The sequence below is a fragment of the Notolepis coatsorum genome (assembly GCF_963971535.1).
Source record: "Notolepis coatsorum genome assembly, chromosome: 2".
In the NCBI taxonomy this organism is placed as follows: domain Eukaryota; kingdom Metazoa; phylum Chordata; class Actinopteri; order Aulopiformes; family Paralepididae; genus Notolepis; species Notolepis coatsorum.
The window spans coordinates 175496561-175522736 of NC_140166.1; the positions used below are offsets into that span (position 1 = coordinate 175496561).

Sequence of the window (26176 nt, forward strand, 5' to 3'; positions counted from 1 at the left end):
TTTTAATTAAAAATTTAAAAATTGAAATAGTAGATAATCAACACGATAACAAGAGCTGCCATGCCAAAACGTCTAACCATAATTGTACATGTTTGTATTGGAAGGCTGGTGTTGAAAGGGAGAATACTGTGGTTGTTATACCATCCATTGACAGAAGATGGCAGTGATGAGCTGGAAACTTGACTTCTCTACCCATTACACAGAATGAATGTTTAACATGCTATCTAGATGCTGTCCACACAAAAAAAATCTACACATTAATTGCTGAAATTACTTAAAAAGGTGCTGCAAGTGGTATTTTTTTGTTTGTTAGAATAAGTGGTCTACGTGTTCAAAATAATAGCTCTGCACTCCCGACAGCCATCACTGATATCTCTGGTATCCTGTACGTACCCACTTTATCCAACCAGGAGAGAACTCCACACTGCAAAAATGGCCTGACAAGGGCGGCTGGGTGGCGCAGCGGACATTGCGCTTGTCACCAATGCAAGAGACACCGGGTTCGACTCCGGCTGTCGGCGTTGCCTCCGGCTTGGGCCGGCCGTCATGCTAACTCATTGGCGTGGTAATCTGGACGTGTGGACAGCGACTCCTACGGGTCGGTTGGGGGACACCTGCACAGCAGAGACAGGAAATGGCGGGGGTAGTGTGAGCCTCCCACACGTTACACCTCGCCAATGAGAGTCCGCGCTGGCAGGTGAAAAGATGTGACAGGCTGCCTCCACGTGTATCGGAGGGGACACGTGATGCAAGGCTTCTATCCTCCCTACAACCGACCAGTGGGGGGCATATGCGAGCAACGTTCAAGACAGGGGAGGGAGAATTGGCACGAGAGGTAAAATTGGGATGGGGAGGAAAATCACAGAAAAAAGGAGGAGAAAAAGTAGATAAAAAAAAGGCCTGACAAATAAGAAATAAAAAAAAAATTTAAGCAAATGTGCCCTTGAAACAAGTAAAATCAGTGCAGTAAGCTAATTTGGCTTGGCAAGATTTCTTGAATTAAGTAAAAAAAAAAAATCTAGGCTACTCTCTCCTGATTGGATCAAGTGGGAAGGGATACCAGAAGAAAATATCCGTTTACTGCAGAGCGAAGGGACTGGGAGACACATGTTACTGACCAGGTACCACTATATACCAAAAAATACCAAAACATGTTGCATTTGGCCGGGCATAGTCTATGTAGATATTTGAGCTGGTCACAATGACACTGGATTTCCAGGCACCAGGTATGTCTGATAGGAGATTCTATTTAACCCTTTCACTACCACACTACAGAAGGTTAGCCCTTTCACTACCACACTGTTAACAGTCTGTAGTGTGGTAGTGAAAGGGCTAACCGTCTGTAGTGTGGTAGTGAAAGGCCCTTTGTTGTATGGCACATTCTGTATTGTCGCAGTGAAAGGGTTAACCCTTTGGTAGTGTGGTAGTGAAAGGGTTAATCGAGGTCCATACCAGACTCTGCTCACTCAGCAGACAGAAGAGCATGGCGTTGCCCACTTCCCTCAGGTTCTGGAAGCACACGGTCTTGAGCTCTGCATACTCCACGATGTCCTTCAGCTGGTGGTGGAAGAACTCCAGGATACCTGGATAAGAAAGGGACACAGCCTCGCCGTCAACAACTCTTTCAGTACTTAAGAAACCTAGAAATAGCTCTCTCCTATCACTCGTGTATTGGGGCAGGTATTCCTTTGCAAAGATTGCATTTATTACCAGGCATTTCCACCACTGGTGGTGTGTGCTACTGTGCTGGTAGGGCTAATCTGTGATCTCCACAGGTCTCTCTTCTTTCAAACAGAGTGTACCCACAAGGGACCTCATGTGCAACGTTTATTTCTCTTTTATGATCAACATCAATGTCTCTAAAACATTTTCTTTTTAAATATATTTTGGCATATATTCCACATCTTGGAAAATGAACCAGATGGTGCTTATCTTTGACAAAGTATTCTGAGCTGGAGGCAAGTGACTATGTTTAATTAGATATGCTTCACATCCCTGATTGATTTCCACTAGCATTGCTAAGTGAAGTGAACAATTTATGCTTCCAATATCTCAAAACACTGGTGCAAATGTTTTTAGATGGACAGAAATTATTTGCAGGTGCAGGGTGACAGATGGGCTTCTTAAAAAAAGAAAACAAATCTATGTTCTTGCATGGGTTACTATGACAACTTTGACAGTGAGTTCCTGTTCTGTTCTGCCCACAGCTGTAAGTCACAACAGAGAGTAGTGGAGGTGGCACAGCACATGACTGGCAACAGACTCCCAGGCCATCTAGGATATCTTTCATCAGCGGTGCCTGCAGAAGGCCCACGGCATCATTAACACACTCAGTGCCGTGCCTCTTTGACCAGATAACCCCTTCCTCACTTAAGTCAATGGGAGGTCGGGGATATTTGCGAACGCTTAAACTATATCTTAAATTATGGCTATGGGTCTAAAACACCCCTCGCTTATCAATGACTTGCTTGCAGTCAACATGTACGAAACGGATTGTTTTTTCATTGGTACATTTCCGTTTCATACCGTTTTGAATACGAGTATAGTTTCAGAGAGTTCTAGTAATTTCAGAGAAATTCCGCGATAATAGCCCTTTAGTGGAATACACAAAACACGTTGTAATTTTTCGGCTGATTTATAAATAGTTTTCAAATAAACGTTCGTTTTTGCAGCTGTGGCTAACGTTAGCTAGCTGTTGTGCTCACGGAGGAGACAAAACTGGGAATGAGGTTACAATGGAGGGGAGCTAACTAACTGTACAAATCGATGTGATTGGCTGAGACTGTATTTTGTACGGTTGGCTGCCTGGCTGTTGTGGATTCGGGTAGCCAGCTAGCAGCTAACATCAACACTCTGTTGACACTGAGCTAGTTTGCCGACAGCAATGTAACAAACAATATGGTCCGTGCGGAACCATTATCCCCAACACATAGTTCCGTGTGTGAATTATGTTGAGCCACCACAAAAGATGAATCCAAAGTTTAATCCAGTAAGAATAGTACTAGGCTATATAACATACATATTTGCAAGTAGATTACATTAGCAAAATGCCCTTTTTACATGTAGCCTACATATTAATAATCATGAAAGTTTATTTGGAAGTATTTTATATTCTGTACTTAGTTTGAAAGTGGTCAGACAGTTCCCTCTGTGTGTAATACAGACAGTCTTCACACATTCATAAATAACACTTACAGAAAAGCTTATTGTGCACTGTAATACGTTTTGTTCAATGGGGGATTTTTTTTATGTACCGAATACCGTGAAACCGTGGTATTTTTTACCAAGGTTATCGTACCCTCAAAATGTCATACCGGCACATGCCTAGTCTACACTATAGGCTACACTACTAGGTCTACACTATAGTTTAAGGCTACTTTCACTGTTTTACTGCATTACAGTACTGTTATATTGTCGTTTTTTTATCAATAAAAAATATATTACATATATATTGTTGGTGCTCCTTACATTTTGGTGGGTGCTCCTAAATTTTTGCTGGTGCTCCCAACTTTTTGAAGTTGGGAGCACCAGTGCTACCCAGTGCATGTGAGCGGTGCGGCGCGTGAGCGGCGCGGGGAGTGGAGCGGGTGGTTTTGACGTGAGCGGCGGAGTGGGTTTTAAAATGGGTTGGCGCGACGTCCGGAGCGAGAGTTCTCCTCCGCTCCAATCCGCTCCGGGCCGCTCACAGTGGTTTAACACTGATGTAATATACATGTAGTACAATGCCAAAGCAACAGATGGCGATGTACAAACATGAAGGCCATTTTCAACCAATGAGAAGGGTGAACCGTCACTCACATCCTGTTAGACAAAAGTATATGCCGCCATTGTTGTTGTCGTTAGCTTACATGCTAACGTGAATGGCCGCGACCATAGCATTGTGGCTAGGCTAGCTATCATCGCTTAGTAGAGCTAGTGAATGGATAAACAACGTTATTTAACATTGCAGAATGGGTACAATTACAATACGGCTCAATACAAACAATTGTTAAGGGGCCCAGGGGGTGTAGACTGTTGTAGTTTGAGCTAATTTACACCATGCTCCAAAAAATCTGCAGAGCGATGTGGAGCGGGGAGCGCTCGATTCAAGGTGAGCGAGCGGAGAGCGACTTGGGGGCGGGGTCAACATGAGTGATTAGCGGAGCGGAACAAGCCGTCTAGAGCGAAGAGCGGATTTCACGCCTGCGCCGATCCGCTCACATGGCCTGGTGCTACCAAGTAAAAATGTTAATTTCGAGCCCTGCGAGCTCAGAGCCATTCCCAATGATAACGTCAGGCTGGATGGATGAAAAATGAAAATGGATATTGCTAATAAAAGAAATAACGATAAAATAACGAGAACTCGTCATTGGCACTCAACGCATGGCGAGTTAAGACGACTAATCTCGTCGTTGGCACTCAATGTGTTAAGAACCACAGCCGCCCAGTCTGTTCTCCCCGTTACTGTCTGGCAGACGATACAGGAGCAGGGCTGCACTGTTTTTTTTACCATCGGGCCTATAAACTCATAAACCTGCAATTTTTATACAACATTTATATAAAATCAAACCAACACTGCTGCTGTTGAACCTGGACTGCTGCACTTCATTTTACTTTTTCGCACTGATCCCATTTTCACATATAGTGCTATAGTTATGTTACCTCATTTCATTCCTTTTTCCCCATTCCATTTGACACTTTATACACAAATCCTCAGTTTCATATGTGTATAGTGTTATACTTTATATTTAACTTATGTCACATATAACCTTTTGGCACATTTAATTTATATACATATATATATTGCGATGAGGGATTCACCAGGTCACAGAGCCACACAGCAGAGGGTCTGGAGGCACCTACAGCTGGTAGCCAGTTCCCCACACCAGGAGCTCATCAAGCCCCATCAGCACCCAAATAAAGGGAGGCTTCTCACAGCCAGACGCCAGGTTAGTCTAGAACTCACACATTATGTCCTTTGTTCCTAGGCAGAGAAGACTTCATTAAAGCACCCCTCTGGGGGATTTACTACTATGTTGTGTTGCCCAGACGTTTTTTTCCTCTAATGTTTTTATCTTTATAAGACTAGCGCTCCATTGCGGATAGTGCTTTTACTGCTGAGCTGACCCGTTTCTCTTCAAACACATTTCATTGTGCCGTTGACCCCGCGTTAACCTACATTATGACAAATAAAAGTCAAACTGAAGTACCTCAAGACAAAGAACCATATGGTAACTCGTTTTTAAGTTTTCAAACTTCAGTTGTGATCTTGACAAAACTTCACCCACCTGGGGAGCCATACTCGTGGCGGGGGAGACGGCAGATCTTGGGCATCACCTCCATCAGAGTCTTCACATACTGCATTATTGTTCCTTGAAGCTATGTGGAAGAAGAAGAGGTTGAAAGTTAAAATAATGACCAGCAGGTGATAAAAGACTAGTTTCCTCAGTAATGAAACATCAGTAAGATAAGGAGTTGGAAGATATGAGGAAAATCTTTCTAAACAGATTATGTTCTTTCCTCCACTGCTCAGGTGGTGCCTGAGATCAGTTTGCAGAGTTAGTGTCAAGAGTTTTGCCTAGAGAGTAATTTACTTATCTCAAGAGTTTGAATATCTCATCCCATGATGTCACCAGAGGACACTGAATCCTTGTGTTTTAATTACAGCTCAATTAAATTATGTAGATGAAAAAATTGCCATCCTTCTCTTGTTTTTTCATCCACATCATTTCATTGAGCTGTAACTAACACAACACAAGGATTCAGTGTCCTCTGATGACATTACGGGAGGAGATATTCAAACTTAACTCTCGATAACTGCCAATCCAAACAAATGTGCAAAACTATTTAGCGCCTTGGGATATGTGATATTAATTAATAACAAATATATATAATACAGTATATAATATACATTTTTGATCCACTTTTTCTCCTGTTTTTTCTGTATTTTTCCTCCCATCACAATTTTAGTCGTTATGCCAATTCCCCCCCCCCTCCCCTTCCTGGTCGTTGCACGCATGTGCCCCCCACTGGTTGGTCTAGGGAGCCCTGAAGTCTATCGGATGCTTCCTCCGATACATAGGAGACAGCCAGCAGCCTCTTTTCACCTGGCAGCGAGGACTCTCACTGGGGAAGTGTAACGTGTGGGAGGATCACACTACCTTACCCAGTTCCTTCCCTTGCTGTGCAGGCGCCCTGACCGACCTGTAGGAGTCGCTGTTTACAACGACCAGAATACCACCCACCGGCTTCCCACCCGCTGACACTGCCAATTGTTGTCAGTATGACGACCGCCCAAGCCGGAGGGACCGCCGACAGCCGGATTTGATACCAGTGTCTCTGCAGTGGTAGACAGACGCTTAGTCCGCTGCGCTACCCAGCCGCCTTATAATATACATTTTTGTCCATCAAACCCACTGTCCTCACCAGGCTTTTGACCACCTTCAACAACTCCTCCATCACCACAGCGATCCCCTGATAGCCCAGCAGCCTGCACATGGCCTTGATGTGTGGAGGGCCCAGGAAGTTCCTATAGAAGCCGTATATGCTGCTGTATGCCAGGTTCAGGGCCTGCGGAGACAGAGAAAGAGTCTGTTATAGACATGTTGACATGGATAGCCTCCTATTCTCAAGAGAGACAGACAAACAGGAGACAAGACTCATAGACCTGTTGCCATGGATAGCTTTCTTCCCATCGAATAAGAAGGAAAGGGTGTGCAGTCCCCACATGAATCATCACCCTCTTCACTCATATGAGCGAGAGCCAACACAAACTGAAACACAAAGGGCAGGGAGGTATACAGGATACCGGTATAGGTTTATTGATTCACACAAAAGGAATGCATTCTTACAATAAATTAAATTGACAAGCTCCCAGCCCTTTGTGTTTCAGTTTGTGTCGTCTCCCTCTCTCTCATGAGTGGAGTGAGTGATGATTCATGTGGAGACCACACGCTTTCCATCTTATTCGATGGGAAGAAGACTATCCATGTCAACATGTCTATATGAGTCTTGTCTCCTGTTTGTCTGTCTGAATCTTTCTCTCCCTCTCTGTATCAGAAACTGAACAATGCAGCATTTATTATAAAACATTTTACGATGGAAAGTGGACGAATGGAGGTTTGTTATTTGTTACAAAAGAAAATGGCATCAAAGAGACACTTCATAGTGTCATTTGTTCTGGGGGGAGCAATAACATGTCTGTCAAATATCGTTACATTGAAAAATAAGAACTATTATTAAAAACAACTATTAGTCATTATTTTTATATTTCATCCATATCAGCCAGCCCCCTTAGAAGTAGCACTCTACGCCTACTTAGACATTGAATCTCGCAACCACAAAATCCAGACTACTTCAAAGGCTATGTGGGTATTTCTAAAAGAAAAACTAGAGGAGTCATCTGCAGGAAAAGAAATTGATTAGATTGATTGATCTTCCCATTGAAGCAGCTGCTCAGGCACCAACGTGATGAAAGCAGTTGGAGTCTGATAAAGAGAGGGATGAGTTCAACCAAGGTGGTCATTTTATTAGAGGTGGCAGCGAGGCTGAGCAACCCAATATCCCCGAGGACATAGTGTCCAAAATATCAGCGTCTCTGACGGCGTGAGGAAATCCACTTTCAACCCCACCTTTTCACATGGGAAATAATCTAGACGGCACACCAAACGTTGGAAAGGGTAAAAAAGGAGAAAACAGTAGAATATAGAAGTCAAGTTCCCAGCTTATCAGTCCCATCTTCTAAAAAAAAATTGTCAATTTCGATATAATCTCTGTAATAATTCCCATGTAAATCGATGATCCGTTAGACCTTGAGATTGAGAAATGTAGCGGCGAGGCAGGGTCGGGCTGCTGGTCCTGAGGGGTCCTGGGGTGGGTATGGGGGAAGGACGTTTTTTTTTGTGAAATGTCTTTTGTAATGTCTGTGGTAATAATATTATGGTTTTATGTTTATAATATGTTTTTATTATTTCTATTTATTGTCATAATTGTTGTTATTATTGTTGTAGTATTGTGAAGTTTTGTTTATTATTATTACTGTATTGTGTTTAGTCTCGTTTCATGTGTAAAAGAAAAAAGAAATAAAAAAATGTTGATTTAAAAAAAAGATTGAGAAATGTGTCTGACAAATTGTATAATCATTTCAAAAGCCGTTACAGGCAATTATTATTTCACAATATTGACTTTCTGCTGCAAGAGATCACAGCCCCCCCCCCCCTCCCTCTCAGTTGTGAATTGCTGCAGCAGCTGCTATAATCCAGCTGCACTTGCACCGTGGCAGAGTAGCGTGAGACGGGGACGAGGCAATCTCTGGTCGGGGTCTGGTGGAGGTCGAGTGCTTTAACTACACATGGAGGAGACGGAGGACATAATTCCACAACAACAACAAGAAGAAGAGCAGACGTCAAGCGTGACAGAGGGGCCGGCCAGGGCGGCACCTTCAGACCTTCAACAACAGATGTGACATGCTCTCTACACCTTCTCCGTGGAGATCTTCCAGGTAAGTCTCGCTCGTCTTCTACTCTCCGAGTCGAGCAGATACAGACGAGGGTCCCGACTTCCAGTTATCATCAGTAAAACTACCGGAGAGAATGTGCTCGGAAACAATGCATGTGCCGTTGCATTTTCTTTTGTGAAAATGTTGTGGATACGATAGGAATTCACAATTAAGTAGTATTGAATTTAAGCACATTAGGCTACATAGAAATAGGATCTAAAACTAAATAATGCTGTTCTGAAAACCTCAGTTAACTTTTATTTGACTACTGCATTAGTGCATACAGCAATTTATTCATATACAAGCTAAAGTATGTTAATTTGTATAGGCTTTGAATGTAGATATTATTTATTGTGGGAAATATCACTGCGGTGTGATATTCTTAACCCTTTCAGGTGTAGGTTTTCTTCCACCTCTGAATTCTATTAAACATTTTACCAGACTTTATATAGCTTTCATTGGCCAGTAGCCATTGTGACATGATCATTAGAACGTTTCAGTTCTGAAAATTCTAATCTCATATGTGAATAATTGTAGCAGTGTCATTGGCCTAGCTACCATTTCCAAAGAATATGACCCCTACTCTCCATTGGGTCAAATGGGAATTGGCTAAAGGAAATCTTATGAGTTAATATAATTCAATATTGCACATAAATTCTTCTTTATGTAACCGAGAGATTTGAACCTGTGATCCCCAGGCAGCCGCACTAAACAGTTGAGCTAAAGGGTCCGACCCCTTTTAGCAGGTGCTGGTTGACTGCGACTGACTCATCCATAGTTTACATTTATAATATTATTGTAGTGTCTATACACAATATAAGTACAGCTGGTAACCGATGTGAAAATAATGACAAGATTAGTCATGGAAACAAAACAACCAATTTATGCCGAGAGCATGCCACTGCTTCATAGTCTGTGGGCAAAAGTACAATATCTAACTTTGAAATAGTGGGCGATGTCATGTAATAATAATGTATCTGTTGATACATTGACACTATAAGAAGACCTGCGTTATACACCACACAGATAGTTCTGATCTTGCTATGTGATTGACTGAAAAAATGTTCAACAAGTTCCAACACCCCCTAATAATACACTCCCAAAGCATCATTCTGCTTTGTTTACATTGTATCTAAAGCACTCTTCCAGGTCGGCCATCACGTCGCCATGATCAAGTGACGTCATCTGTTTGCGAAGGTCTGTTGGGGAATTGTAGTCCATTTCCGTTTTTTTCCCAACGTGAGTTATAAGTAAACCCTTGAAACTACACGCTACTTTTGATTTTGTGTTGATAAACTAATAAATAACTGAACCAGGATCATTTCAATTCGATGCTAAATAGACTTTTACACATGCGTAAAATTTAGCAGATTTAATTTTACAGGCGTTGTATTTTTATCAATATCTTCGCCGTTCTTTGTGCTAGAATGAAATGGTTAAAACTGGGAGGTCGTGCCAAGAGAGGCGGAAGTTCACTGCCGGAAAAGGAGAGTAGAAGAAGAAGCAGAGCATTCGAGAAGTTCTTCACAATATTTACTTCTACCGAAAAAGACGTATTTTTCCACAGCAGCAAAGTTTTTGGAGTGTTTGAGTTTTTTGGAGCAGTTTTTTTTTTTGTACTTCATTTTTTAGCGTTTATCGCTTTTTCTGGTCAAGCATGACCGACAGAAACAGGTTGAATGGGATATAGATCAGGGGAAGACACTCTGAGAAAATACGGCGAGTCCGGGAGTCGAACTCGTGTACCCCAGATCCGTGACGAGCACGGTTGTCCCGACGCCGAAATAGCGCTGAGATACGCGGTGAGCTACGGGAGCTCGCCGGAGCAGTTCTTTTTTGTATAAAGATAGCTAACATGAGGCGACGTGAGCCCTGTGTGCGTTCTGTGCCCCAATGGAGCAATCTGTTCGTTGGGGACGAAGAGATGAGAGTTTATAGGAGAGGAATCTGAATCAGAAATCGAATCTGTGGAGGATTCAGATTTTGAAGATCCATCCTTTGTAGTCGACAACGAGAGGTAAGACACTTATTTCTGACATTTAGTTTAAACTTATAAGTTTATAAATTGAAAACAACAACAGTGCCATCACACTCTTACTGTACGTGTACTGTACTTGTATGCTTCGACCAGCGGTGGGGGGTTGGGTTGGGTAGGACTGGGTAAGAAAGAAAAGGCTTGCTTGCTTTTGTATCATTACTCAGTTTGCAGACTCAGTTTGCAGACGTATGTGCTCTACTGTACTGTGTGCTGTATAAGATAAGATATCCCTTTATTGATCCCCTTGGGGTGTACTGTAACTGTTCATAAAAGTTGAAAATAATTACTCTTACTGTACTCTACTGTATGTGCTGTATAAGATAAGAGATTCCTTTATTGACCCCTGTATTATTCTGTACTGCATGTGCTGTAACTGTTAATAAAATTTGAAAATAATGTACTTTCATTGTTGTCTACACTACAGTGAGGAGGATTTGCCGCCTTCGACCAGCGGTGGGGGGTTGGGAGCCGATTTGCCTTCGACCAGTGCCGGCACACTGAGGGGGTGGGGGAGACCTGCAAGGAGGAGACAGCGGGCTAACCAAGACAGGTGATACAGACTTATTATTATTATTATGGACGTTTAGTGCTTTTGTTTAGTTATAACTCTGTTCATAAAAGTTGAAAATAATGTATTTTTACATGTCATTATCTACAGCGATGATTTGCCTGGGACATCAAGGGGGGTAGGGCGTGCCCAAGCCAGTTCCCGGTCCAGGTCAAATTACCCAGACAGGTGAGACAGACTTATTATGGATGTTAATTGCTTTTTTATTATTACTCAGTTTGCAGACTTTGTACGCAATATATACAGAATGGAATGTTGAGTGTATATACAGTGTGTGTGTGTTGTAGTGTGATAGATGAGCAGTGTTTTATATGTACAATGTGTGTGCCATTTATGTGCAGACATGATGAGCAGCCTGCTCCAGTCCGACCCAGGACAACCCAGGCCAGGCCAAGACCTCCAGCCCAGGCGACAGATCAGACGCCCTGGAAGGCCGACCGGGATGCTGATACAGCCCCTCAAGTCAGCCGGTTCACGCCCCGCAGACCACCAGGACACCAGGACACCAGCTAGACCCCCACGGCGTGTATACACCTAAGGAGCTCTTCATGCTCTATTTTTACCATGGATACAATGAAGACCCTGTGTACTATCAATACAAACAGAAAAGCGGCAAAGAACCAGGCAAGTTTCAAGTTTCTTTATTAGTTGTCATACAAAAATACAGAATACTTTTATATGAAATGCTTTTTCCTGTAAAAAATTACTAACAGAGTTACAATACAATATACAGGCAATGGGGCAGAAGACCAAGTGGGTGGATATCGTCGCCGACGAAATGTACAAATTCATCGGCCTGCTGCTGTATATGGCGCTCGTCCCACTGTCATGTCTCCAGGACTACTGGAAGGTCCAACACGTTCTCTGTGCCGTTGCCTAGGATGGTCATGTTCCGGGACAGATTCAGGTATAATATATAGTCCTGTATAGTGTATGTACATCATGTCCCATATGTTACTTATGTTTATAGTGTCCTATGTTACTTTGTGTTTATATTAGATATTTTTTTATATACACCGTGGGAAGGGGAAACAAAATTTCACTTCTCTGTATGTCTTGCACATTATGAGAAGCGACAATAAAGCTGACTTTGCCTTTTGACTTTGACTTCAGGTCCATCCTGTGGAACCTCCACCTGAGCGATCCCGAGGACGATGCCAGGAACGACGGCAGGAAGGGAACACAGGACTTTGACAAACTGTCCCGTATCAAGCCGATCATCCAGGACATCCGTGATGCCTGCAAGGCGCACTACCACCCTAAGAAGAACCTGGCAGTCGACGAGAGGATGGTGGCCACAGTACATGAAGGACAAGCCGACCAAATGGGGGGTCAAGCTGTTTGTTCTCGCCGACTCTGATAACGGCTACACCATCAACTTCAACATTTACATTGGGAAGACACACAAGCCGACAAGTGAACACGGGATCTCCTACGATGCTGTCATGGACCTCATTGAGCCAGCATGGCTTGGGACTGGATACCACATTTATGTGGATCATTTCTATACCAGTCCCAAGCTGTTCCTGGACTTGCTGGCCATGAAGCTGGGAGCCTGTGGCACCTACAGGGAGAACAGGAAAGGGTGTCCCAAGGGGAGAGCTAATGCCCTCAAAGAAGGCGGAGAGAGGTGAGATTCGGTGGATCAGAGACGAGTCCCTGGTCTTCATAAAGTGGAAGGACTCAAAGGAGTAATAAAGGAGCCAACTAGAGTGTCTGTAAAACGCCAATCTATTTTAGATTTGATCTTGGCATCGGAACAGAAAAGGATTTCCCAATCAGGAGTCCTTCATATTGCTCGGAGTGATCACAATGTAATATATTGCACTCGGAAAATATAGAATAAACAGACCAATCCAGGGAACCACAGATCTATTAGTTTTAGATGCACTAAGACCTACTCAAAGGAGGCGTTTGAACAGAAACGTTCAGAGAGGGACTGGTCTGTTCTGGGTAGCAAGGATGTTGATGAGACTTGGCATCTTTTTAAAAGTCATTTCTTGACTGTTTTAGATGATGTAGCTCCAATCAGGGAGTGTATAATTAAACAGAGAAGTAAAAAGTGGAGGACCTCTGATATTCTTAATATGATTAGAAAACGTGATTTCTATTTTAGAAAGTTTAAAAGACAAAACTCCCCACAGACCATGAGAGATTTTTTCTTTTTTTTATCATCCACCTTTTCTCCCATTTTCTATATTTTCTCCCATCCCAATTTCGTATCATCCAATTCAACCCTCCCCTGTCACGAACGCTGTTTCTTGCCTCCCACAAGCCGGCTGCAATGTGGACTAAGTCATACATAGCACAAGTCCCCTCCGGTACTTGAGGTAACAGCAGTCGCATCTTTTCACCTGCGCAGCTCGATCTCTCAGTGGCGAGGAGTAACGCGTGGGAGGCTCACGCTGCCCCCGACACTTCCTGATTCTACTGCGCAGGCGCACCAACCGACCTGTAGGAGTCGCTGTCCACAACGCCCGATCCCCACCAATCACTTTCCCACCCCCTAATACGGCCAATGTGTATTAGTACGGACGACCAGCTAAACTGAAAGCAAATGTGGAGCGCTGGGCTCGAACAGACCATGAGATTTATTTATTTCAGAAATCAAGCTAGCTATAGCACTAGGAGAGCCAAATCTCAATTTTATATAGATTCCATTGCGGAAAATGCCCACCAGCCCAAGAAACTGAGGAAAATTATTGGTGAATTAGGTTGCACAGGAAAGAACAAAGCTAGAAATGGAAACATTGGACTTGAAATAAATGATAATGTGTGCTTTTATAAGGGGAAGGTGGCTTGCTATTTTAATACTTTCTTTACAACAATTGCTGCCTGCTTGGTGGATAAACTGCCTTGTGGCTCAGGAGTCTATGGCCAAGCTTTTGTGAGCTCGTTCTACAAAACAAAATATTTTGTTCCAGATGCATTCACCATCAGACCTGTCTCGGAGGAAAGGGTAAGAGTATGCCTGCTGTCTGCCCTAGCTACTAATAAGGCGACAGGTCTTGACCTTATTCCTGCCAGATTTATGAGGGACGGTGCTAAAGTAATTTCTAGAACAATTGCAAATTTTATTAACCTGTCGATTAACCAAGGCAAAGGCCAGGGTTGTCCCCCTTTTTAAGAAGAATTGTAAGACAGGCGTTGGGAACTATAGGCCGGTTTCTATTTTGACAGTTACGTCTAAGGTAGTTGAGTGTCTAGTTTATGAGCAGGTTGAGGAGTATCTAGTAGATAACAAGTTGCAGTATGAACATCAGTCAGGGTTCAGAGCAGCCCACTCCACAGAGACCTGTCTCGTTCATCTCATTGACTACATCAAGCAACATTTTGAGGATGGCAATTATGTTGGAATGATCTTGCTCAACCTACAGAAAGCTTTTGATACCGTGAACCATGCTATATTGGCGTCAAAGCTTGAGTGCATGGGTTTTAGTCAGACGGCTGTCAGTTGGGTCACTTCTTACCTCACAGGGAGAACTCAAGTCTGTGAGGTGGAAGGTGTCAAGATCAGAACCTCTGGACATTGTATGTGGGGTGCCTCAAGGATCAATTTTAGGTCCTCTTTTATTTCTGATATATGTCAATGACATGCCAGCATAGGGCTGGGCGATATAACGATAACGATAAATATCGCGATATATTTTAATAATCGATATTGAATATCGAAATTAAAAAAAAATCGAAAAATCTTTTCTTTTTTTTTTATTTATTTTTTTACCTGCAACAGGGCAGTTTTAAAACCAGAGACAGTGGACAGACTTGTCTTTCTTGCCTGCAACTTAAAGTAATGGCTTTGCTTGTCCAAATGACAATACTGACCAAATTCAGATTTCTTTTTCTCTTGTCCATTTATTTTGTTTGCTTTCTAATTTAAAATACATTTTGAAACCGTCTGTACACAGTAGGCTATGTGTGCTAGCAGAACTAGACTCCAGTCACGAGTCACAGTGCACATGTGCGGTGGTTTGTCCACCAAAAAAGCGCCAAAAGATCGAAAATAAACTAGCAGAGCCAGAACTGTTCAACTCCTCTGGAGCCACAGCCAGCAGAGAAGCCGGTTTACTTTAGCTTTTAAACCAGCTGCAGCCTGAGAACTGGAGTGTGAGGGGATGTAACACTAAAGATGGCTGCAATGACAAAGAATTGCTGCAAAATAAACATACATCTGTTGTTAAAAAAAAAAAAAAAAAAAAAAAGGGGTTTTTTTTTAATTTTTTTTATACTTATAACAATTCGATAATTATCGATATCGAGAAATAAAATAAAATTATCATATCGTTATCGCAATATGATTTTTTTCCATATCGCCCAGCCCTATGCCAGCATCTGTGAAATGTAAACTACTATTGTATGCAGATGATTCAGCACTTCTGGTGCCAGGTAGGGATGTCAGGGAGATTGAGCCAGAGAGTGGCTCATAGATAATAAGCTGTCCATTCACCTAGGCAAGAGTCGATTCTTTTTGGCACAACAAGGAGATTAGGCAAAGTCGATCGCATGGAAGTCTCCTGTAACGGAGCAGTAGTCACAGGGAAAACTAGTGTCAAGTACCTAGGACTTACACTAGTAGAGCAGTCTCTCTCATGTGAGAATAGTGCTGCCAACATTTTATCCAAGTGTGCAAGCAAACTCAAGTTCCTGTATCGGAATACCAGGCTTTTTGAACTTGCTGTTAAAAAGCGGTTAGTGTCCTCCTTGCTTCAATGTCATTTTGACTATGCGAGCGCAGCATGGTTCAGTGGTCTGTCGACTAAATAAAAAAAATAAACTTCAGGTGCTGCAAAACAACACTATTCGGTACATACTAGGTGTGCCTCCCAGAACGCATGTAGGAAGTGCCGAATTCATAAAGGTGGGACTGCTACCAGTGCACCTCAGGGTTGAACAGGTGAAACTGAACCACATGTTCAACATAGTAAATGGTACAGCCCCAAGCTATCTGAAGTATCAGATCAATATGGTCCATACGCAGACACGATACCAGGGCCAGTGTTCGCTCTTGTAAGGTGCCGTGGGTCAAGTGAAAAATGGCTCAGAGCTAATTTTTCTACACCGGTATCTCAATGTGGAACAGCCTTCCACTTAGGATAAAACTGTCAGGTTCTAGAGGAATATTTAAAGGTCAGGTTCGCTCATATCTCTGGGGTAAAGTGGCCGGATAGCTGTCAGGTCATACTCGTATTGTTGTTTTAATGATGGTATAATGAAATGCGCTATTTTATGGTATTTGGTCAGGATGATATTGACTTGTTTTTAGATATGTAGAATATGGATTTGTTGTATTGGACTTTTGCTTGTGTTGTTTTATATGTTATTTGTATGTCCTTTGGTCAGAACATCAGGGACCATGCTGGAAATAAGTGTCATCACTTTTGCATGTCATCCCTTGGATTTGTTGCATCTTTGGATCCATAAATAAAATCAATCAATCAATCAATCGATTGACAGCACCGTAGAAACAGAATAGTGTATTCATTATTCTACATCCACAGATCACACCAATCACAGCGGTAATACAAGCGGTAACCTAGTAACAGCCTTGGTCACGTTTTTGATTCAAGGTGTAAGATCTCACATATGAGATTAGAATTGTGAGAACTGAGCTATTGATGTCACTATGGCTACCGGCCATTGAAAGTTATAATATAGCAGAACTGAAAGGCTGAAGCGCAGAAGTGACTAGATCTCGTGGCTTCTCCCTTCTGTGCATTCCAAGCTCAACTCCCTTTTAGGACCTATGATATCAATATTTCCATTTGTGATTAACATCGTGATTCTATCAAGTCAATTTTCATTGTGAATTCTGACACAACTCACAACAAAGTTTGAATTCATCAAAGAGCATTACAGATGTAGGCTTTCTTCAAAACACCTCCACACTGGTAGGAGTGTGTGAAATCCCAAGAGGTTTTCAGTAGCTGCAGAAATGACTACATAAAAAAACTAAAGTAGACAAACGTAAGCCCATGAAGGGATCAAAAGAAGAAAATAACTCAACCAGAGTCTCACATCCCTTCAGATTGGCTGGAAGGCCTGGGTGCTGTTGATTACATGCACTGAGCGTGCTGCTCGAGAGCCTCTACAGGCTCCACGCTGGGGGCAACACATGCTGCAATCAAAAGAAATGTCCTCTAAAGACAAATCTCCAAGATTCAAGATTCAAATCTGGTGATCAACCCGGCGGAGAGACGCACCTCTGCTTCAACTAGCCCCCGAAAAATAAGTCGAGGCTGATTTGATAAAACACCTGTGAGCAGTGACGACTGCCCTTGAAGTCATAGAGAAGCACAAAACCAGTAATTTGCCCGATTAAAGACATTGAGTTCGACAGTTCAGTTCAAAAGAGTTTGTTTTCATGTAACTTTCTCTCGCTCTCTTTCTTGTCGCCTCTTCTCAAGCAGAGTCCCCTCGTTCTAAGCGAATGAAGAAATAATTCAAGGTCACAAACATCAGACGAGACTATAAGAGAGAGAGGGAGAGAGAGAGAGACAACAGGAAGACTGGAGCCGCCATGGTGATCGACATCCACAACGTCTCGTCCACCTCGGCCAGGGTGAGCTGGCCCTCGTCGCCCGGCTGCGTGGACACCTTCTACAGCGTCATGTATGACCCCAACTGGAACAGCCTGCTGATGGGCTACAAGCGCAAGAGCTTCATGCATGAGGCACGCATCCCCGTCACTCAGACCAACGTGTACCTGGGCAACCTCGTCCCGCAGACCACCTACTTCCTGTGCGTGACGTGTCAGGCGGCCAATCCGGCGCAAGAGCAGTGCCAGGCGTTCAGCACGCCGAGCGACCAGAGCGAGGCTCGCGACCGGGCGGGCTGGGAGCTGGCCATGGGCATCTGGATGGCGAGCAGCATTCTGCTCCTGGTCATCGCCGGCTTCCTCTTGTGGGGCTGCCTCCACACCATCTGTCCCCTCTCCGGCCGCTCCGGCGAGGCCTCCTTCCCCGCCGCGGGTGCCGACCTGTCCCGGCCGGGCGTCTCCGGGTCCGGCTGCCTCTACACTGCGAGCGGTAGCGAGGATGACGGTAAACGGGGAACCGCGGTGCAGAACCCCTTCCAGTCCAACCCGTCCACCGGCCACATTATTACCCAAGGCCACGAGCTGCGGACACTCGCTAAGCTCTGCGACAGTGACCCGGTCTGAGCCCGCTGGATTGAGGTCATCGTAACATTGTTCTAACTGGACAGAGTTGTTACTGTGATTTTCTTTATATATATATATATATATATATATATATATATATATGTGTTGCTGAAATCCTATTTGTGCATGGGAGGGGGGGTACATTTCTTTTAATATGAAATCATCAACTGTGGGGCGTCCGTGTTGTGTAGAGGTCTAAGCACTTGCCTACCACCGCAGCGACCCGGGTTGAATTCCCGGAAGCGGTACCTCCGGCTGTCAGTCGTCCCTATGAACACAATATTGGCAGTGTTCGCGGGTGGGAAACTAATCCTGGTCATTGCAACAGTGACTCCTACTGGTCGGTCGGGGCGCCTGTTCAGCAGGGAGGGGATCTGGGAGAGATATCATGAACCTCTGCACGCGCTACGTTCTCTCAGTGAAACTCCCCGCTGTCGGGTGAAAAGAAGCGGCTGGCGACTCAACATGTATCGTAGGAGACATGTGATAGTCTAAACCCTCCCCAGACTGACAGTAGGGCAGCGCAATGACCAGGATGGGAATTGGCATAATGGCTCAATTGAGAGAGGGAGTGGATAAAAAGTTAAAGATTTTATAAGAAAAAATTTGCTTTTGAAATACTGCAGAACAGAGATGATGTATTCCGTCTAGTTCCATTCATTCAATGGATTCTGGTTCTTTATTGTGAACTACTGGAGCCCAGTAGTAAACATGGTAAACCCATTACCTTGTACAATCCTTTCACTTACATCACAGATTACACAGTGCTTGTTCATGTCGTGTGTAAAGATTATTTGATGCATTTCACAGATCCTATGATGTTACTTTCTAATACGTATCTGTGTATACCGTAAATGCATGTATACAAGTATATTCTGGCTGCTTGGCGAATGTTTGGCACAGAAAAACACAAAAGAGGTAAGGTTGTCAAAGGGAAGATGTTTTTTTCTTGCAGATTTCAATGCAGGGTACAATTTGTTCTGTGTTCAAGGTGAAACTACAGAATAGTAAACAGCCTGGATGAACCAAGAGCAGACGATGATAGACAAGTAAGAGTTCAGTGAGAATGTAGTTCACATTTTTATCTCCACAGACGACAGGAGTAAAATAAATGTTTTAAAGACCCAACCTCACAAAAGGGTGCCACTGAGCACCAAAATATGCTATTTTACTATTATTCTCAAATGGAATGAATACAACAGCTCAACCTGAAAATGTATTGTAGTTACCGGTAATAATAATAATAATTCATTACATTTATATAGCGCTTTTCTCAGACTCAAAGCGCTTTACAACGTAGGGTTAGGGAAATTGCCTCCTTCACCACCACTGGTAGCACCCAACCTTGGGCTACGCAGGCTCAATGGCTGCCATACACTGGCTATAGACACTGAAGTAAAATAAATATGTATTTTCTTTATCTGTATTTGGTTACAGAAATTCAAACCTTTACTTTTATTTACTCAAACTCACTCTTACATACTGTATATAAATACAATCAAAATATAGATTGTGCAAACAATTCTGGATTTGGCCTTTAAAGCTGCAGTAGGCTATTTCTGAGAAATTGGTGAGAGTGAGTTTACCTGCCCGGCAGAAATAGAGCAAGCTCTGAATCACTTTTCAAGCCTATGCACACTCAACAAAAGGTTTTCCACAGACTCCCATAGGCACCAGTAGCATTAAGCTAATTTCTCTGAAAGTTGCATACTGCAGTTTTAATGCAAGAAAAATCAGACACGGTGTGTTGCAAATACAAGGTCAATAACTATAGCAATGGACACCATAGAGAATTGGTCTGTGCCCATGGAAAAGTCACTAATGGGGTACAGGGACAAGTGATGAAAATGAGTCTGTATAAAGTGTCACATTTAATGTTTTCATTGTGTATGTTCAAGTACTGCTAAATAAACGTGAAGTTCAAACGTGAGTATCTGGACCATTTAAAAAAGCAAGTACTTCAGAGCCTACCTCACATTTATATTTAGTCATTTAGCTGACGCTTTTATCCAAAGCGACTTACAAGTTCTGTACAACAGGTCAGCAGGTTGGGTACAACTCTGGCAGCTAAGTAACATTGTTCGTCAAACAGTGTTGAACTTGGGTGCTACAGTCTTGAGTGGTAAATGGTGCATTTATATATATTTATCCAAAGCGCTTACAATTTCTGTTCCTCACATTCACCCACACACCAATGGCGGAGGCAACCATGCAAGGTGCCAACCTGCTCATTGGGAGCAATGAGGGGTTAAGTGGCTTGCTCAAGGACACTTCAACAGGCTATCCGGGAGGAGTGGGAATCGAACCGGGAACCTTCCGATCACCAGATGACCGCCCCCCCCCCCCCCCCCCCCCCCCAGTGTGCATAGTAGTATAGATTATACTTATTAGCACAGTAGGTAGTAATATAGGCAAGGAAGATTATTTAGTAGCAAAGTGCATGATAGTAGAAGACAGTACAATGGTTAGAATTTCACTTTAGATCGATCAATAAGTGTGCGAACGGCTCCATGTGGTCGTACAGACGTATCGGTACTATGGTTTTTCTCTAAGGGTGCTGGGAATGGGACACGTACCTTTGAGCCGTACAGGTACTGTGGCTGTGCGTTGGGGGGCTTGTCTCTCTGGAACTCCTGAGAGAAGGGCAGGACGGTGCGGACAAACCTGGACACAAGAGACAGATGGAGATGAGAGACGTCAGGGTTTGGTTTAGTTCACTGGCCGTATGAAGTCAACGTAAGCATTACGATGTTATCCATGAATATGTTATTGTCAAGGGTAACACAATTAAGTCACAGACTTGCTTTCCAATTGTTGTGGTCCTTGTTTTTGTTAAAAGGTGCACAATTGTGGGGCGGTCAGGTGGCGTAACGGAGATTGCGTTCATCACCAACCCCGGAGTGGCTGGATTCGCCTGTTCGAATCCAGCTCACAGCTCCGGGGTTGTCACCAGCTTGGCTGGCCGTTCACACTAATACAATTGGCAGTATTAGAGGGTGGGAGAAGCTGGCGGGGTGGGTCCGGGACGTTGTAAACAGCGACTCCTACAGTTCGGTCGGAGCGCCTGCTAAGCGCGGATAGGATCTAAGTGGGATAGTGTGATCCTTCCACACGCTACGGCTACGCCCTCTCAGTGAGAATCCGCGCTGCCAGGTGAAAAGAAGCGGTTGATTGGCTGGACGTGTGTGGCAGGAAGCACGTGGTAGCCTCCACTCTCCCAGACCGACTGTGGGGGGTAAGTGCGCAGCGACCAGGAAGGGGATTGGGAATTGGCATAACGACTAACATTGGGATGGGAGAAAATCGGAGGAAAAAGGAGGGGGAAAAAGATATAAAAAAAAAAAAAAAAAAAAGTGCACAATTGTACCTGGTCTGAGTGACTACACAGGGTGAACAAAAACTAAAATCATAAGCCAGAGGTGAAACACACAGGGGATGAAGTCATCAAAGTCATCCAAACCAATAAAGACAAAAGAAATTACTGGATTGATTGGATGATCTGGATTAACACTTTAACTGCCGAAGGTTAAATTCATGATATACCATCCCTTGCCAGCTCTATTTGTCTATGGAGAAGTTCCCCTTCTTTGCAGGGCTATAACTTTTTAAATTCTATTGCTAGATTGCCATTGTTCAGGGTGTATGAACGTTAAACTTTTTCATTCACATATTCATACTAAAATATGGTCTAAACGTATAAGTATGTTTTTATCTTTTTCTGCAGCTTTCTCCAGAACGTGATTTATAGCTCCAAATGCATTATATTGATGATGAAATACAGTTTGATAGCGATCTGTGCCAGATAATAAATTTCAACTGGAGGTACTTCTAGAAGTTACTACACGTCATCTGATGTTGACCGGATGGGCGAGGGGGCGTTTATAATTCCGTGGGCAACGTTATACCATTCATCTAATGTGGGTCATATGTTCATCATAGCAGTTAGTAAAGAAGACGTTAGAGAATAACGCTGATCTTACCGTGGCTTCCTCGCGCCGCTGGACGATGAGCGTGGAACTGAAATATTCCTATTATGGGATGTAGAAATATCCGATCCATTTCCAGGTTGTATAATAGTATATACGTCCAAATAACGTTGTTTATTGAGTTAGGGCGAGCGATCTATTATCCAGTGTTTCAAGATGGAGTCGCGGGAGCTATAGAGAGTGGCCGGACCACATTTGGATGAGTATTACCGGTTCAAAGGGTGACTTCCTGTTGGGCGATCTGCCGATCGGCCACCAGATGGCGCTCTTGAACCGCTAGAGCAGGGGTCAGCAACCTTTTTGACATGGAGTGCCTGTTTGAAATATAGTTGTAACTAGTGTGCCTCAACAATATTCCATGCATCATAATTTTTTTTTCTCATAATCAGGTCTTTTTAATGATCATTTTTACATTATTACATCATTATTGTTATTGTTATTATTAACAATATTATTATGATGGTTGTATCAACCCTAAATCTGAGTTGGGGGGGGGGGGATGCAATGCAGACAAACAGCTGCATACAGTGCGACCATTTCACTCACATTTGCCCATTCATTTTTGGACACATCACACACCATCGGTGTGTGTACTGTACGTGTGCTGTCATAGCTCCACCTACAGGCCTAATGGAGAACACCAGGAGAACACCAGGATGTGAATGGAGGGTGAATGTGAGGTATATCGTGTAAATAAGTTTTGATTGATCGCAAGACTACACTGTAAAAAAAAAATTATTAGTTACCAGAACTTAAAAATATTGAGTTCAGTTACTGTGCATTAAGGTTTTCAGTTTTCAATCCATAATAAATTAACAGAAAAATAAGTACACAACCACATTATTTCAACCTAATAAAACTATGTTTATTGTCATTGTTTTAAGAACACAAGTTGACTTGGTAATACTCACATTTTGAGTAAAAAAATTGCTTTTAACATGTGCAATGTTCAATGAAATAGAAAAATAAATAATACAATTTGTTGATTAATCCCACTGGTCACAATGGTGACCGTAATAATGTTTTTGTTATAAGGCTCTACAAATGTTACTGAATGATGTAGCAATGTATTTCCAGCTAAATTGAAATAATAAACAAATAAAGGGTCTCAATTAAATATGTGGAAGTAAAAAGAACCTGTGGGAGGATTTCAACAAGATAAATGCGACAACAGTGCAAAATAGTTCACTATAATATTTCAAAGCAAAAAAAAGCAAAAAAAAAATTAAATAATTTTCTTTAATTTTTTTTATTTATTTTTTATTTTTTTAGTGCTGCCCCCTGTGCCTATGCAAATGCCCCCGCGTGCCTATGCAGGCACGCGTGCCTAGGGTTGCCTACCCCTGCGCTAGAGGGTTGAGAGGAGACCAGCACTGTGTCTCAGGGCTGCGGAGGAAAAATATGATTTCGATCACAGATTTTTGAAATATTGATATTAAAGACGAGTTACGGCGTCCTTGGCAACTTGAGCATGGCTAGGAAAGACACCTAAACACGTTTTCGGCAGTTAAAGTGTTAACACCCCCTACTACCACCACCACCGGTTGAGGGACAGCTAAAAATGACCTTTTTGGATTATCAGCAGCAGTATTGTGACAGGGTGATCAATACAATGGGAGCTCATGGCAGCGAGAAAAACATGAATTAACAGAAAGCCTGCCAATCTTCCAGTGTCCAGCTGCCTTTGAAAGACTTCATGAAAGAACATTGATTTTCTCTGGTTGACTTCATTTAGCATGCAGAAAACGTACATATGAACAATATTGAGGGGTTGTGTAGTGTGTATAGTTGGGTTCCCTGGCTGTGATCATCAAATAGAAACATTAAAAATAAAAATAAACGGGCGACTAGGTGGTGCAGTGGGCAAGGCGCTCACCACCAATGCAGGGGACGCTGGGTTCGAGCCCAGCTCTCCGCATTGCTATCAGCTTGGCTGGTCGTTCATACTAATACAATTGGCAGTATTAGGGGGTGGGAAGCTGATGGGTGGGGATCGGACATTGTGGACAGCGACTCCTACAGGTCGGTTGGTGCGCCTGCGCAGCAGAATCAGGAAGCGACGGGGGCGGCGTGCCCTCCAAACGCAGACCCCCGACGCTGAGAGATTGCGCTGTGCAGGTGAAAAGATGCGACTGCTGCTTCCTCGAGTACCGGAGGGGACACGTGATGTAAGGCTTAAGGCCTCTGCATGCTACAGCAAATTCAAAGCAACTTCGACACAACATCGACAAAGCAACGGTGTTGCAGACACTCTACCTTTATGCTTCTGCAAAATCAACGCGCAGCCTATGTAACATTGTACCCCGTATGTAGCTAGGTTCCCTAGATAGATGACGCTTCCCTTCTCAACCAACCCATTGATAAAAGCAGAAAAATAAGCATAATTTTTACTTCCGGGCGGGGGGTTTCAAAATAAAAGAGCGAGTCTAAAAGCACCGTAAATACGTTTATTTTTTACAATATCTAACGTTACACGAACCTAATCTAATCTAAAGTTAGTTTAGGTTCGTGTTAACTTTGGATAATGTACAAAATAAACGTATTTCCGGTGATTTTAGACGTCGCTCTTTTATTTTGAAAACCCCCGACCGGAAGTGTTATAGTGTCTGTTGCTAGCAGCTTAACTTTCTGTGCTTTTCGAGCTAACGTTACCGTAACATCATTAGTTTCCAATGGAGAGGACCTCGGCTCACATGCAGCTCAAACTACCTATTGGAATAAATTACTTGATTGATGTTTAACTTGTAACCCTGTGTGTGTCCAGTCATTTCGACTAGCAAACGTTGTATTTAACGTTACCTCAGGACGGATACCATTGTATTTACTTGGACCCAATGCTAGCTGGCTGGCTACAGCTTTATTTACTAAATTATGGAGGCTTTTTAATCGTCAAGGTAAGAGAGGATTTGTCATGATCAACTGAAGGCGTATGCTATGGAACAATATGTGCTTGGGTTTTCAGAAAAAGGCGAGCTATGTGACGCTGATTATTTAGCGTCAACGCTGGCTTCAACAATGGAGGATATTATTCTCTGCGGGACTAATATTATTCTATGACAGCCCCGCCCCCATTCGCTAACCAACCAATCACTGCTACGCAATATCAACGCAACGGTTGTTCAGATTAGATTCTGGGGACATGTACGCAACGTCCAAGCAACACAGTCTACAAGACCCTCTAAAACAACCGCGCTGAAATCGCGCCGATGTTGTGTTGCAGTTGCTTTGAAGTTGCTGTAGCATGTAGAGGCCTTTAGTCCACATTGCAGCCGGCTTGTGGGAGGCATGACCTAACAACGTTCGAGACAGGGGAGGGTAGAAATGGACGATAGGAAATTGGGATGGGAGAAAAAAATTTAAAATGGGAGAAAAAGTTGATCAAAAAAATTAAATAAATAAATAAACAATTTCTGATGTAAACAGAGTTTGTCAGAGGGAAGTAGCAGTTGTGATTAGAGGATCAAGAAAAGGAGGCGGGGTAAAAAAGTATAAAAATAATAATAATAATTTTACACCTTAACACCATTATCTCCATCCTTGTAGTCAATGGGCCAATGGCACTTTAAAAGATAGGGATTTTCACTGTGCGTCACGATGTTTGCAGAGCTATATCTATATTCTATATTATAACTATGGAGACAATACTATGGCTCATTTGACAGTCACTATCTCTCGTCCAACATGTAAATTTTTTCTTTCATGTATACGTTCGCGTTTTATCCCGTGGTGAATCCCGTAAAATAAATAAATGCAATACTCCCAGACATACCCCAGTGAAGGTAAGGAAAAACTCACTAAAAACCTAGCAATAGGAAAAAAGCACCACAGGCAATGTGGAGGAGAGAAACCTTATAAGGGCTGTTCAAGCGGGGATCCCCCTTCTTGGATGTAATAAAACACAAATATGTACAATGCAAATGTAATTAATACCAAATAAAGGACATTTCTG

The 26176-nt window shown here is 43.0% G+C and overlaps 2 protein-coding genes across 3 annotated transcripts in view; one reads left to right on the plus strand and one right to left on the minus strand.

The window, feature by feature from the left end:
- cyfip1 (cytoplasmic FMR1 interacting protein 1) overlaps nucleotides 1-26176 on the minus strand; it is a 104614-nt gene that overhangs the window by 8327 nt on the left and 70111 nt on the right. For both annotated transcript variants that reach the window (XM_084308022.1, XM_084308021.1), the window contains exons 23-26: nucleotides 20818-20905; nucleotides 6406-6549; nucleotides 5268-5358; nucleotides 1453-1583 (exon numbers count right to left, since the gene is read on the minus strand). In XM_084308022.1, coding sequence (XP_084164148.1) covers nucleotides 1453-1583; nucleotides 5268-5358; nucleotides 6406-6549; nucleotides 20818-20905 — 454 coding nt within the window. The remainder of the gene's footprint in view (nucleotides 1-1452; nucleotides 1584-5267; nucleotides 5359-6405; nucleotides 6550-20817; nucleotides 20906-26176) is intronic.
- Nucleotides 17600-18241, plus strand: fndc9 (fibronectin type III domain containing 9; the record flags this gene model as incomplete). The annotated part of the gene is made up of 1 exon (XM_084338108.1): nucleotides 17600-18241. One exon carries the CDS (start codon nucleotides 17600-17602, stop codon nucleotides 18239-18241), a length of 642 nt encoding a protein of 213 aa, XP_084194234.1.